The sequence below is a fragment of the Chrysemys picta genome, chromosome 15 (assembly GCF_011386835.1).
Source record: "Chrysemys picta bellii isolate R12L10 chromosome 15, ASM1138683v2, whole genome shotgun sequence".
In the NCBI taxonomy this organism is placed as follows: Eukaryota; Metazoa; Chordata; order Testudines; family Emydidae; genus Chrysemys; species Chrysemys picta.
In genome coordinates, this window is record NC_088805.1 from 9,315,752 (window position 1) to 9,328,051 (window position 12,300).

The 12,300-nt window shown below is 50.5% G+C and overlaps 2 protein-coding genes across 5 annotated transcripts in view; one reads left to right on the forward strand and one right to left on the reverse strand.

Moving 5' to 3' along the window:
• The window catches only part of KSR2 (kinase suppressor of ras 2), a 301,542-nt gene that overhangs the window by 129,787 nt on the left and 159,455 nt on the right, over positions 1-12,300 (reverse strand). For all 4 annotated transcript variants that reach the window (XR_010592848.1, XM_008171511.3, XM_008171509.3 and 1 more), the window contains exons 6-7: positions 7,140-7,209; positions 3,874-3,957 (exon numbers count right to left, since the gene is read on the reverse strand). Coding sequence is in view for 3 of the 4 variants with exons in the window: in XM_008171511.3 (XP_008169733.2) it covers positions 3,874-3,957; positions 7,140-7,209 (154 nt within the window). In the remaining variant the exon portion in view is untranslated. The remainder of the gene's footprint in view (positions 1-3,873; positions 3,958-7,139; positions 7,210-12,300) is intronic.
• Positions 1-12,300, forward strand: part of RFC5 (replication factor C subunit 5) — a 260,531-nt gene that overhangs the window by 60,761 nt on the left and 187,470 nt on the right. The window lies entirely within an intron of this gene.

The window sequence follows — 12,300 nt, forward strand, 5'->3', positions numbered from 1 at the left end:
GGAAAGCAAAGGAAAAAACAATATTATAAAAGAAACAGGGTCAAGGGAGTAAAAAAAAAAAAAAAATTCGAAAAGCGGCCACAAGTCAACGAGCTGGGTAATGAAAATTCAGGAGCCTCGTGTGTTAGATTTCATTATACAGAGATTCCTAGAGGCAGAGCGAAGGATTAATTTGATATTTGAGGCTTTGGGGAAGAGGGGGAGTTGTTTGTTTGGTAGCCTGCTTCTTTACGGGGAAGAACAGAGCCAGTGCTGGCTGGGCAGGCAAAGGTGAGGAACTGGAGTAGTTCGTTAGTGTTTAGTTTTTTGTTAAAATTCACAATTAATGTGATTTTTTTCTAAGTGCTCGTACGAGGCTGACCCAGAAGCAGACCTAGCCTCCCGCCTAGTGCATTTCAATCCCGAGATACAGGTCTGCACTCCTCTGGTTTACTCTCACTTTGCCAATGCCCCTCTGACCCCCCTGCTGTTTAAAGCAGCGGGTTCCAATCCCACCAGCCTCTCTGTTCTAACCCAGGCCCCTCCAACCTCCTTCTGCTGGGTGTCCATTTCTGCCAGTGAGAAGCTGCCACTGTTAATCAGAACGATCCATTTCAACGCAATTGCACACAACAGGGGAGGGGTGAGAGTTTGTCAAGCTGGACAGAACAATATTAACAGAGAATTGCGTTTAATTCTCCAGGGATTACAAAGGTGTACCAAAAAAAAAAAAGGTTACAAAAAGTACTTGGCAACATCACTATCAGAACACTGGGATCAGCTTTAACTATGCAATGCTATCATGTATTGCACCAGGTTAAACCTCCCCTCATTTTACTAACTCGATATTTAATTAACATAAAAGTGATCACCATTAAGAAGTGACCACTGACTCAGTTACAAGGCAGTGACATGGCATATTCCCTAGCCTGAGAAAAGCAAATGATATCTTCAATGTCCAGAGTAACTCCTGCAGGGTTTCTCCAGAATCAGAGCGGTGTAACAAATCAGAATCTGGCCCACTGTTCTTTTAAATCCTGCTCATCTTTGTGGCCTCCGAAGAACGGCCCATTTCCGTTAAATCACGTCCTCATTGCAATTTATGTTTGTTTGGATCCTCTAAAGCACAATGAGCTTCCCGGATAAACGTGAGCTTGTAAGACTTTTGCTGATGCCATAAAAGAGAAAAGGCAGCTCAAGGTGACGATGCCATAAATCGAGACGCATCCAAAGCTCTGAGCTATGCCACACTCTGGGTACCGCACAATTCATCTCAGTTAGTCTCATCTGCTGGCACAGCTGTTTCGCCTCCTGGCTTGCTCGGCTGCCAAGGCGCCGTGTGAGAAAGCGTTACAGGCCGGCGAGTGGAACGCCCCAGGCACGGGGGCGGGAAAGCTCAGAAATCCATCAGTGTTGCCCTGCAGAAGGAAACTTGAGGGATATGGAAGAGGTGGTGGGATACTGCAGAGCAACCAACTGCATGTAAAAGGCCTGATCCTGTGAGTTGCGCAGTCAGTGGGAGCGGAGGGCGCTCACCTCCAAGACTGGCACCTTGCAACAGTGCCCTCGGAGTTAGGGCCTGACACTGCTCCCAGTGAGACAGAAGGTACAACTTCCCTTGGCTTAATGTCCAGTCAAAGGGTTCTGCTGGCATCACCTAAGCACGGTGTGGATTTTCTGTACTAGGGCGAAAGGACACTACAGATAGATCAACTGGACACAGACCACAGGTCTGCCACACTGATCAGAACCATCATGAGTCTCTCAGGTCTGGTTATCCCTCCTCCAGCAGCGACACGCACCTGAAACTTCAGAGGAAGACAGTGCATCTCCCCAGCTGTGCGGCATGCATGTCAGGGAGGGGGGAGAGAATTCCTTCCTATTCTTCCAGGAAGTGTGCGTTACACCCCGGAGCAGGAGACTGGACTACCTCACTCTCAGCTCGCATAGTTACACATGCTATTCCTAGGCATAAAATTACCCCCTTATCCATTACTAATGTACTTTCAGATTCAATCACAGAGCTGTACAGCAAACACAATTACTGCCAGGAGTTCATTTATTGCTAGGTAACACAAAAGAAGGCTAAATTCAACCAAGGTTCTCCATGGCCTGAGTCTCCCGAAAAAACAGCAGGAATGGACAGGTTATCAGCCACATGCCGATCCGTTGTTGTCCTAGACCTTCCCCTACCCCCCCCCTCTGAGTTTATGGGCACAATACACTCCTGGGGTCTCTGCCACTGGAATCAAGGAACCCGAGCACAAGTCTCGTCAGCCATTCTCTCACACCCCAAATTATTAGCCTTCAAAGCAATCTTTCCACTGGGTCAAGGAGTAGGGTGCTCTCCCAATCAGCTCTTGTCCACCTCCCTCTCCCAAATTGATTCAATGTGATCAGAATTTTGTAATCCTCATTTTGTGCACCCTACACAAAAACAAACACATGCCTGCCCGGAGGGAGTGGGAATGGGGGTTACCTTCTCCCCTCTAGTTAAAGGAAGGCCCCACAGTTGCCAGCCCAGAGGGCAGGGATTTGTGGAGCAGCAGGGCTAGGTTAGCTCGTTAGTTGGGAGGAGGGAGGAGTTCATTCGTTTGCTCCATGCCCGGCACATTAGAAAGAGGATGTGCTGGGAGGAAGCAGGGTCTGAGTCTGGCTCCCTGGAAAGTGGCTTGGAGCAGAGGAGAGATCTAGGGGGCTTTGTTCTCTGCCTCTCTGGAGCTTGGCTGAAGTGAGCCCCATTTTAGGCTTTTGCAGTGGTTTTGGCTGAAATATGCAGCACCTTGCACCTTCACCCGGAACGATGGGCAAAGGAAGCCCTTCTGGATTTGTTGAGCCATTGAAGGGGCAGGTCGTTCTTCATGATCAAATAGAAAAGCTAATGTATAATGCACCCCACCATGGGGTTTAACCAGCGGCTAGGCCTGCGGAATCCTGCCCTGCCCTGCCCAGCACGTCAGTCTGCTGCAACAGAGGCACCGGCTGGGCTCTGTGTCAGCCAGGTACGGCAGCACCCAGCCGGGGCGATCCCCGCCGGGGGGAAATCCGGACCTTCCAAACTGCGAAGAAAGGCAAGTTGTGAGTGAGGTAGATGCAGCCGGAGTAGAACTGGAGAAGGGGGTTAAGGTAGGTGCCAGGGTCTCCGCTATGCAAGCCAGGACCCGGCTGCGACTACACAATGACTAGCAGCCTCGGCCTGCATCGTGGGCCTCTCAGCATGTTCAGTCGTGTTTCAGTTCCTGCGCCTCTGCCTGCCTGCTGCAAGCTCTTGTTGCTGAGGAAAGGCAGAGACTTAACAGGGCTCGGAGCACACCAGGGGACTTTCCCGGGAAGCTCAAACACTCAGAGGTTGCTTCCTGGTTTGCTTCGGTTTTTGGAATCCAGCCCGTGAGGGGGTAAAACACCCAAGTGAGGAGGAGGCACCAGGAGAACGTGGTGGGAAATCAAAAGGCTTCCTGAGAATTATTATCGGCTGAGGGGGCATTGGGTGCGCAGTGGGAACTGCCCTTGCTGTCTCAGGTCAGCCTGAGCTCCTGAAAATCAACCCTCACGCTTGGCCACCCTGAGCGGCAGCTCAGCAGAGAGCTGAACGGGCTGGGGAACCTGAACTAACTTCTCCTCCGACCTAGGACCAGTGATGTTGAGCTGCATGGGCAGGGCCGTGGGCGGGAATTGGTGGATGAACTCTGGGCTTCAGCCATTAGGGGCGTTTTGCTTATCTCAAAGTCATGGGAAGAATTTTTCATGCAGATGAGAAGGGAGACAATGGCAGGGCCTGGTACGTCTGAGCCCCATTCAGAAAAAACACACCCAGAGCGCTCAGGAGATGACGGCCCAGTCATTCCCTTTGCAACATTAAGCAACAACAAAGCCAGCTTAGAAACCGTGACGTACTTGCAGTTTTTACATTTTAATCCAAACAACATTCCTTTCCCACAGACGGTGCATGTCTGAGACATCCAATACTTGGTGGAAAATCTGCAGAGGAAAACATCAGATAAGTGTTAAGAACAAACAAGGTTGCTGTGCCCTACCCCGGGTGGAGAAACTCTTTATTTATAAGCATCGCTACGCTCTACGCTTTAGCCCCCTCCACACTGCACCAGCGTTGGAGTCTGTTCCAGCGATCAGTCAAGCCAAAACAAAAACCAGAGCAGTGAGGTTAGGCCAGGTCTCAGAGCCCGAGCAAGAGCATCTTCACTGCTATTTTTAGTGCTGCCGCGTGAGCCTCGCAAGCCCAAAGCTGCAGACCCGGGTTTGGAAATTCAGCCCCGCTGGTGTCTTATTGCAGTGCAGACAGACCCTAGAGCTCGGGCCTTGCCACCCAGCTGAACGCAGGTGGAAATGGCGTTTGACAGACATTGACGTCAGCGAAGGAGTAAGGAGAAGGAACTGGGAAATTTGAAGGAGTTTGACAATTACAAACTAGATCCCCTTTCGTGTTAATGTGCCTTTAGCCACAGCCACATTAGTCAATTTGTCAGTCTGTGTTAAACAGACGGGGTTCATTTGGATCTTTGTCAACCCACTAGAAGCAACCTTCAGCTAGGGACCATGAATCCTAAGCTCACGTAGGACTGTGCCCGAGCAGCCGGGATTTAGCAGCATCCTCCCTCCAAAGGCACAGACCGGGCGGGGTGCTCACACGCGGGAAAGCCAGGATGACTGACAGGAACAGAGTTCAGTGGCCCTACCAAAATATTGTGGGGGTGGAGGGGGAAATTGTTTCAAGTCAAACAAAATGTTTCATATAATTTTCCAGGGTTTTAACATGTTAATAAAAATAGAAGGAAAATCTGAAACAAAAAGTCATTTTAAATCAAAATGTTTCGACTTTTCCAGAACTTTTTGTGTGTGAGGGGGAGGGGGAGAACATGGAGAATTTAACATGAATTTCCGAAATGTTTCGGTGCCCAAATCTGCATTTTTCAGTAAAAAATAAAAAAGTTTTGTCCAAACTTTTTTTTACTATATGCAGGAGCCACACAAAGAGGCTTCAGCTCCCAGCTCATGGACTCCCTGTGTGATCCAACTAGTCCCTTCATCTCCGTGTCTCAGTCCCCACCTGTAAAATGGGTATTAAAACGCTCCGTGGTCTCGCCCCTTTGCCTGGTTGAGTTGGATTGGAAGCCCTTTGGGGCAGGGAATGCCTGCCTGCCAAGGGGGCTCCGATCACTGCTGGGGTCCCAAGGCATACAAATAACTCCCAACGATTGGACAGGGAAAGCACATAACTGTGAGCACCCTCGAGGAGGTCTGGAAAGGAGTCGCCCTCGCTGCAGGATGAGGATGGGCAGAATGAGAGACGCTTCCCACTCCATCTAGATGAAAGCTCTGATTTGGGGCGGGGGGGGGAAGAACATCCTTACCCCCCCACCCATCTCGAGCCACAGCCTAGTGCCACGGTCCTTTCCGGCAGCTGAACTGACGCCTGCATGTCACCCCACCGCAGCGTGAGGCCTTTTCCGTTCCTTTTTCTCGGGGTACATATGAAAGCAGCAAACTGCTTGTGCGGAGTTTACTGCGGGGTGGTAGGCCACAGATAACCAACAATCTCTATCGACCTCAACTCAAGCCTTGTCTAAACTTCATCTCAGCTGAAATGGAAGTGGAATGTGCTCCGAGAATGCTGCGACTACACATTGGAAGTAGAAGGGGATCCCTCTGCACCCCCTCCTGCCCTGCCCACCAGCTCTGCGCTGGAGAAAGAGAAACAATGGGGCTTATTGCCCCTGGCTTGGCCTGCGTCAGAGGTTTTAACTCAGTACATTACACAATTCGGGAAGCAGCTCAGAAGTGTTCTGCCCTCTGCAACTAGTTTTCTCTCTGGTTTGGAGATGGAGGGAATTGGGGTGGCCCCATTTATGACCTTTCATGCTGGCAACTGGGAGTTTAGTGCAGTCTGAGTAACGTGGCTGAACAGATGCATCTTGAATGGGCTCCATGTTTCACCCCATCGAACCCCTGGCCAGCAAGCTTGGGGGCGCTAGGGCATGATGACCACCAGAGGGTTTTTCCTCACCCGTGCCTTAGAGCCCGGGGAAAGTGGCTCCGCTGTGACGTCACGTGAGTAGTGCTGATTTGCAGGAGCTGAGGATCTAGCTCCATGACGTTTAGGGAGAGGGTGATGAAGCTGACAAGTGTCCCCTTTGCTTCACCATCCCCACGACCTTAATATATTGCTGGGCATTTCTGTTATGGCTGCCCACCACTTCCTGCTCCCGTGGGACTCGAGAAAGGAGCACCGAGGTCTGGCAGGCGGGCACAATTTGAGAGGAGATGTGTGACGGGTCTCTGACCAGCCTGCCCCCCTCCAGTCAGTCAGGCTGGCATGAACATGTCATGGGCCCCCGGGTGCTAAGGCAAAATGTAAAACTCCCCCAGCTACCTACTCAGTAAGGCTGGGAGGGGAGAGATCAGGTCTCTGACTGCAAGTTCCCAGCAAAGAGATTCCCATTCAGGGCTGGTGTGAAACCCCAAACAACAGAGCCAGTGGCTTCTAACAAGAACAGCTTCTCTTCTGCGTGTGAAGCTGGGACACAAACAGATTAGATACTGTAGCTGCCTTGGCGAATCTGCTGCCAGCGTGAGACGTTTGTCTCAAGGGCTCACTCCTTTTCCAATATTCAAGATAGTTAGGACTTGAAGCTGGATTGCTATAGGAAAGTACTCTGCATCCCTCCCCTCCCACCACATGCTTTTCAGCCACACATCTGACTTACTCCTGCTTTCCCTGGGTCCTTTGCAATGGCGCCACATACGGCGAGTTTTCTGCTTGGTGTCAGTTGCTCGGGGCAGGGGCTGTCTTTCAGTATGTTTGTACAGTACCTAGCACCATGGGCTCCCAGTCTATGGCTGGAGTCCCTGTGTACTACACACGTTTTCTGGATCTCAGCTCTTCACAACCGTCAGTTTTGAAGTTTGTTCATGGGTCACAATCAAATGCGAATAAATTGCTGGGTCAGGTGTGAAGCTCTCTGTCTCACACACACATACCAGGGGCGTGCCTCTGACCCGGATAATGGGGGCCAAGGGGCTGCGGAGAATAGGATAGAGCATACTACAGAATAGGAAGGCTGTTGCCTGCCACTACAGGAGCCTGGTGTTCAAGTGCGAATTCCTAGGACACATTCGTGTGGCACTTCTCAGCGATACTGTACCTGTGTTTGATTGAGTTTCCTAGATCACGGCGGGGAATCTGTGGGGACCAGCGAGGCACTGACAGTGTATCTGCAGGGTGAGAAGACAGAACAGAAACAAACAAGGATTAATAAGGGGGAAGGTCAGACGTTACTCTCTGAACAGAGCATGTAGCCGCACTACAACCAAAGAGAGAGGGGCATCAGTTACCGCAGGGAGAGAACGAGAGCCCTGCAAGTCGGCGGAGATCTGCGGCCCATGTTTGCAGATCGTGGATGGATGCGGATCCAAATTTTATATTGAGAGCCCTGCAAGTCGGCTGAGATCTGCTTTCTATCCGCGGAGAGCTGCAGCCGCAGAGGTGGAGAGCCGCGGACCATGTTTGCGGGTCAGATGTGGATACAAATTTTGTATCTGCACAGGGCTCTAATTGTAACCAGTCAGCATGAGAGAGAATCAAAAAGGGGCCTTTGCCTAGTCGTTACCCCAATGATATTTTCGCCAAACCCAGCCATGCCCAAATCGCACTGAAGACTGGGCGTGGGGGTGGAGGTGGGGTGCATTTCCTCAACAGCTTAGCAATAGCTCTCAACCTTCATGCTCAGAGACTGGCAAGAGAGACTGGTCACATCTGAAAGGTAAATGACATTGCAGCCCTACTTGGGAACGCATGTAAGTGCCACCCTGGGGTAGGAGAAAACCCCGCCCCCACCCCCAAACCTTTTATTGCTAATTTACAGGTCAGAAGATCCAGAGTTATTTGTTCTCTACAGAATGCAGCCCGCCCGGCAGAACTCCTACTGACTTCATTTCCCCAGCCACCGAGCAAGTACTGCAGGGTCAGCTCCTTCACTCAGCTAGGGAAGCAGCTTCTTCTCCCCTCCCACTCACAATAATCAAACGAGAGCAGTAAGAAAGTAACTAGTTTTGTACAGGCAGGAGGGGTTTAATCCAGAGAAAGAGAGAAGCACGCATGTATTTGCACCAGTTGAATACTCTTCCAAGATATATTCAATCCAGCACACACACAGTCTCTGGTCAGCTGGGAACACAAATCTGTTAGAGACAGTTAATGATTTCCAAACAAGAAAGGGAAGATGAAGCCTAACCGGCAACTTATAGTTTATTAATAAGACATCACATCCTTGTGACTGTATCTCTATCTTAACAAAAAGCCAAGTGTCACCTCTTAGAAACCAATTTAACTACTGTTCAAATCATAGAAGATTAGGGTGAGAAGAGACCTCAGGAGATCATCTAGTCCAACCCCCTGCTCAAAGCAGGACCAACCCCAACTAAATCATCCCAGCCAGGGCCTTAAAAACCTCTAAGGAAGGAGATTCCACCACCTCCTCAGGTAACCCATTCCAGTGCTTCAATACACTCCTAGTGAAATATTTTTTTCCTAATATCCAACCTAGACCTCCCCCACTGCAACTTGAGACCATTACTCCTTGTTCTGTCATCTGCTACCACTGAGAACAGCCGAGCTCCATCTCGTTGGAACCCCCCTTCAGGTAGTGGAAGCCTGCTATCAATCCCCCCTCACTCTTCTCTTCTGCAGACTAAACAAGCCCAGTTCCCTCAGCCTCTCCTCGTAAGTCATGTGTCCCAGACCCCTGATCATTTTCGTTGCCCTCCGCTGGACCCTCTCCAATTTGTCCACATTCTTTCTGTAGTGGAGAGCCCAAAACTGGATGCAATACTCTAGATGTGGCCTCACCAGTGCCGAATAGAGGGGAGTAATCACTTCCTCGATCTGCTGGCAGTGCTCCTACTAATGCAGCCCAATATTCCATTAGCCTTCTTGGCAACAAGAGCACACTGTCAACTCATATCCAGCTTCTCGTTCACTGTAACCCCTAGGTCCTTTTCTACAGAACTGCCGCTTAGCCAGTAGGTCCCCAGCCTGTAGCAGTGCATGGGATTCTTCCGTCCTAAGTGCAAGACTCTGCACTTGTCCTTGTTGAACCTCATCAGATTTCTTTTGGCCCAATCCTCCAATTTGTCTAGGTCACTCTGGACCCTATCCCTACCCTCCAGCATATCTTCCTCTCCCCCCAGCTTAGTGTCATCTGTGAACTTGCTGAGGGAGCAATCCATCCCATCATCCAGATCATTAATGAAGATGTTGAACAAAACAACATCTTTTTGTTCAACATCTTGAACAAAAGACCCCAGGACCGATCCCTGGGGCACTCCTCCTGATACCAGCTGCCAACTAGACATCGTGCCATTGATCACTACCCGTTGAGCCCGACGATCTAGCCAGCTTTCTATCCACCTTATAGTCCATTCATCCAATCCATACTTCTTTAACTTGCTGGCAAGAATAGCACGATTACAAATAAAAAGGACCTCTTTTGTATTCCCCTTCTGAGAGAAAGGGGAATAAAAGGGTAGCGGAAGCCCTGCCTGTAAAGAAAATCGAACACAAGTTACTTAGCACCTTGCTCCTTGCTGGCTGATATGGCTGGGGTAGGTAAGTCATTGCCAAGCCAGCCGTCGAGTTCATAGTGTTTGTGTCATGCACTGATGCAGCGACGTGCAACACACACACAGTTGGCCCAATTAGTTGCCCATCAAACCAACGGAAAGCCTCCCACTCACTTCGATGGACTTTGAATCAGCCCCTGAAACACAAAGAGCCTCATTCTCCTCTTACTTGTCTTGGTGTAAATCAGGAGTGGTTATTCTACTGAAGTCCCTGGTGTTAGCATGGACTAGTAGTGATGTCAGGAAGCGCAGAATCGGGCCCAAACCATTGACATCCTCTTCGATGCAAACAAGTTGGGGGTGTTGCAGGAATGGTTAGAATGAGCAGTGTAAAATTTCCCTCCTGGGTGTGGAAGACTATGGAGTTGGTTACGGATCTGATCCTGCAGCTGGATCCATGTGGGAAGATCCCTGCCTGCAGCCAAGCAAATCTGGTTGCAGGATCGAGACCAGAGGATCAGGCCTAGCAGACCGAGGGGCAGCGAGCCAGTGACAAACGAAGGGCCAGGCACTGCTCAGAGCTGCAGCTCCACTGGAGCCCACAGGGCTGCAATGGAGGAGAACAAGGAATCTCCTGAGTTGTGGCAGGGGAGTGAGGAGAAAGTGCCTCTTTCCTGCACAGACTGAGAGGAAGACTGAGGCGTCTATAGGGAGGAGCCGGGTGGAAGAGAATATAAAAGTGGTGGACTTCCTGGCTATTCCCTGGCAGTGCCGCACACCTTAGAGGACACGGCAGCCAGGTGGCTCTTACCTGTACCAAGGGCCTTGCCAGCTGTCTTGAGAGCACTCCCTCCCCTCCCAGTCCCTGCGCTGCACTGAACTGATCCATAGATTCAAAGCCCCAAAGGGACCTGTGACAGATACAGCCATTTCCTGCACTATCTTTGGGAGATCTTACTGTATTAGGGGTACCAGGGACTGTATGTAATTCCAGGGGGGAGTGTGACTACAGCCCTCCAGGAATTAAGAACAGCGGGGGATGATTAGGCAAATTCATTCAGCTTGTAACACCTCCAGAGAGGAACCACCACATGGAGAGACTCTACTGGTTCAAACTGGATTCTCCAGAGACCAACAGACAAAGAAGGAACTTTTGGATAAACAGCCTGAGTTTAAACTTCGTTCTGATCCAGCAAACAGACAGGACTCTCTGTCCAAGGGGACCCCACATCCTTCCTGGGAAGGGTTGGAAGGACTTTTGCCTAATGCAGCCCCATGGTAAGCTTTTAGCATGCGTATAAGAACTTTGATGGTTTTTTTATAAGTTTTCTCTGTAATACTTTCCCCTGAAGATTGAATGTGCTTGCTTATAAGGGTTGTGTGGTAACTTCTTATGGCTGGCAATTACAGCTGTGCATTGCCTTAGAAGAGAACAGACACTGGCCTGTTTAGGCAGCCTGACTTGCTGGGGATATGGCAGTGCAGGCAGGGAACCATGCAGCCTAGAAAAACCCTAGGCAGGAGGGAGAGAGATGTGGGTCTCTGTCCAGGAGAGGTGACAAGCCTCGAGTGGGTGCTCTTGCTGGACCACGGAGGGAGAATATAGATGCAGTTGTCTGAACCGTGAGAGTTCATCCAGTCTGACCTCCTGCATAACAGGCCACAGAACCTCCCCCATCATTCCTGCCTCCAGTCGGATTCATTTCTGGTTGAGCTACGGCATCTCTCCGAGAAAGATATCCAGTCTGGGGAGCAGATGTCAGTCTTCCTCCGACCTTAGCTCTGGGAGCTGCTCACTCTGCTCTGGTGAGTGCAGTTGCAGAGGCAGGCCTGCTAATGACAAACGGTTTCAGAGACTCCCACGCACAAACAGTAACCAGTAGCAATTCTCTGCAGCCAAAAAGCTGTCCATCCCGGACGTAAGCCCAGACCACCAGACTTATCATCTAGGGCTGCAAGCCAGAACCTCGCTGCGATCCCAGCGGTTTATTCAGTATGCCAACCAATCCCTCACTAAACATACTTTCAATAAGCCGTGAGTACCTTTGTTTGCTTTAATATCCCATTTTAATATATCAGGCTGAGGTGTATTTTAATTACACGCTACTCCTGAAGGTTACATTTACATGCCACTTCCTGTGCAAAGCTAACTTGCCACACGCTTCATTCGAGGGGGGGGAAACAGTCGTTCCCAATAGTATTTATTATGGAGCTGGGGCATGATTCAGAGGGAGACTCCCCTGGATTTCTATGAGAATTGGACTGGGCTCTTGCTCCCTGTACTTCCAGCTCACAGACCAGTATACAACTTCTTACAGTGGTGTCATTATTTAGAAGCAACCATCAAGTAATGGTGTGGATAGTTTTCAGACTCTGGGCTGTCCTAGAGCTGTTTCTTTGCTCCTTGTGGTTGGTCATCTAAGGGTTTGTCTGCACTAGAAACCTGAGTTGACATATATTAGGTCGACTTACAGCTACCACAGTCACTACTGCAGTGGGCAGGTCCACACTTCCTCTCTTGGGTCGGTGGTGTGCGTCCGCACCAGGAGCACGTCCACCAGCCGAAGGGGGGCAGTGTGGGGAGCTGAGAGCCCAGTCTCAGCTCTTCTGGTAGCTAGCTCCCTGCCGGGAGCCCGGCTGCAGGGCCGGCTTTAGGCCAATTCCACCAATTCCCCCGAATCGGGCCCCGCGCCTAAGAGGGCCCCGCGCCCAGTGGCAGGGCCGCCGGGGGTGGGAGGGGAGAAA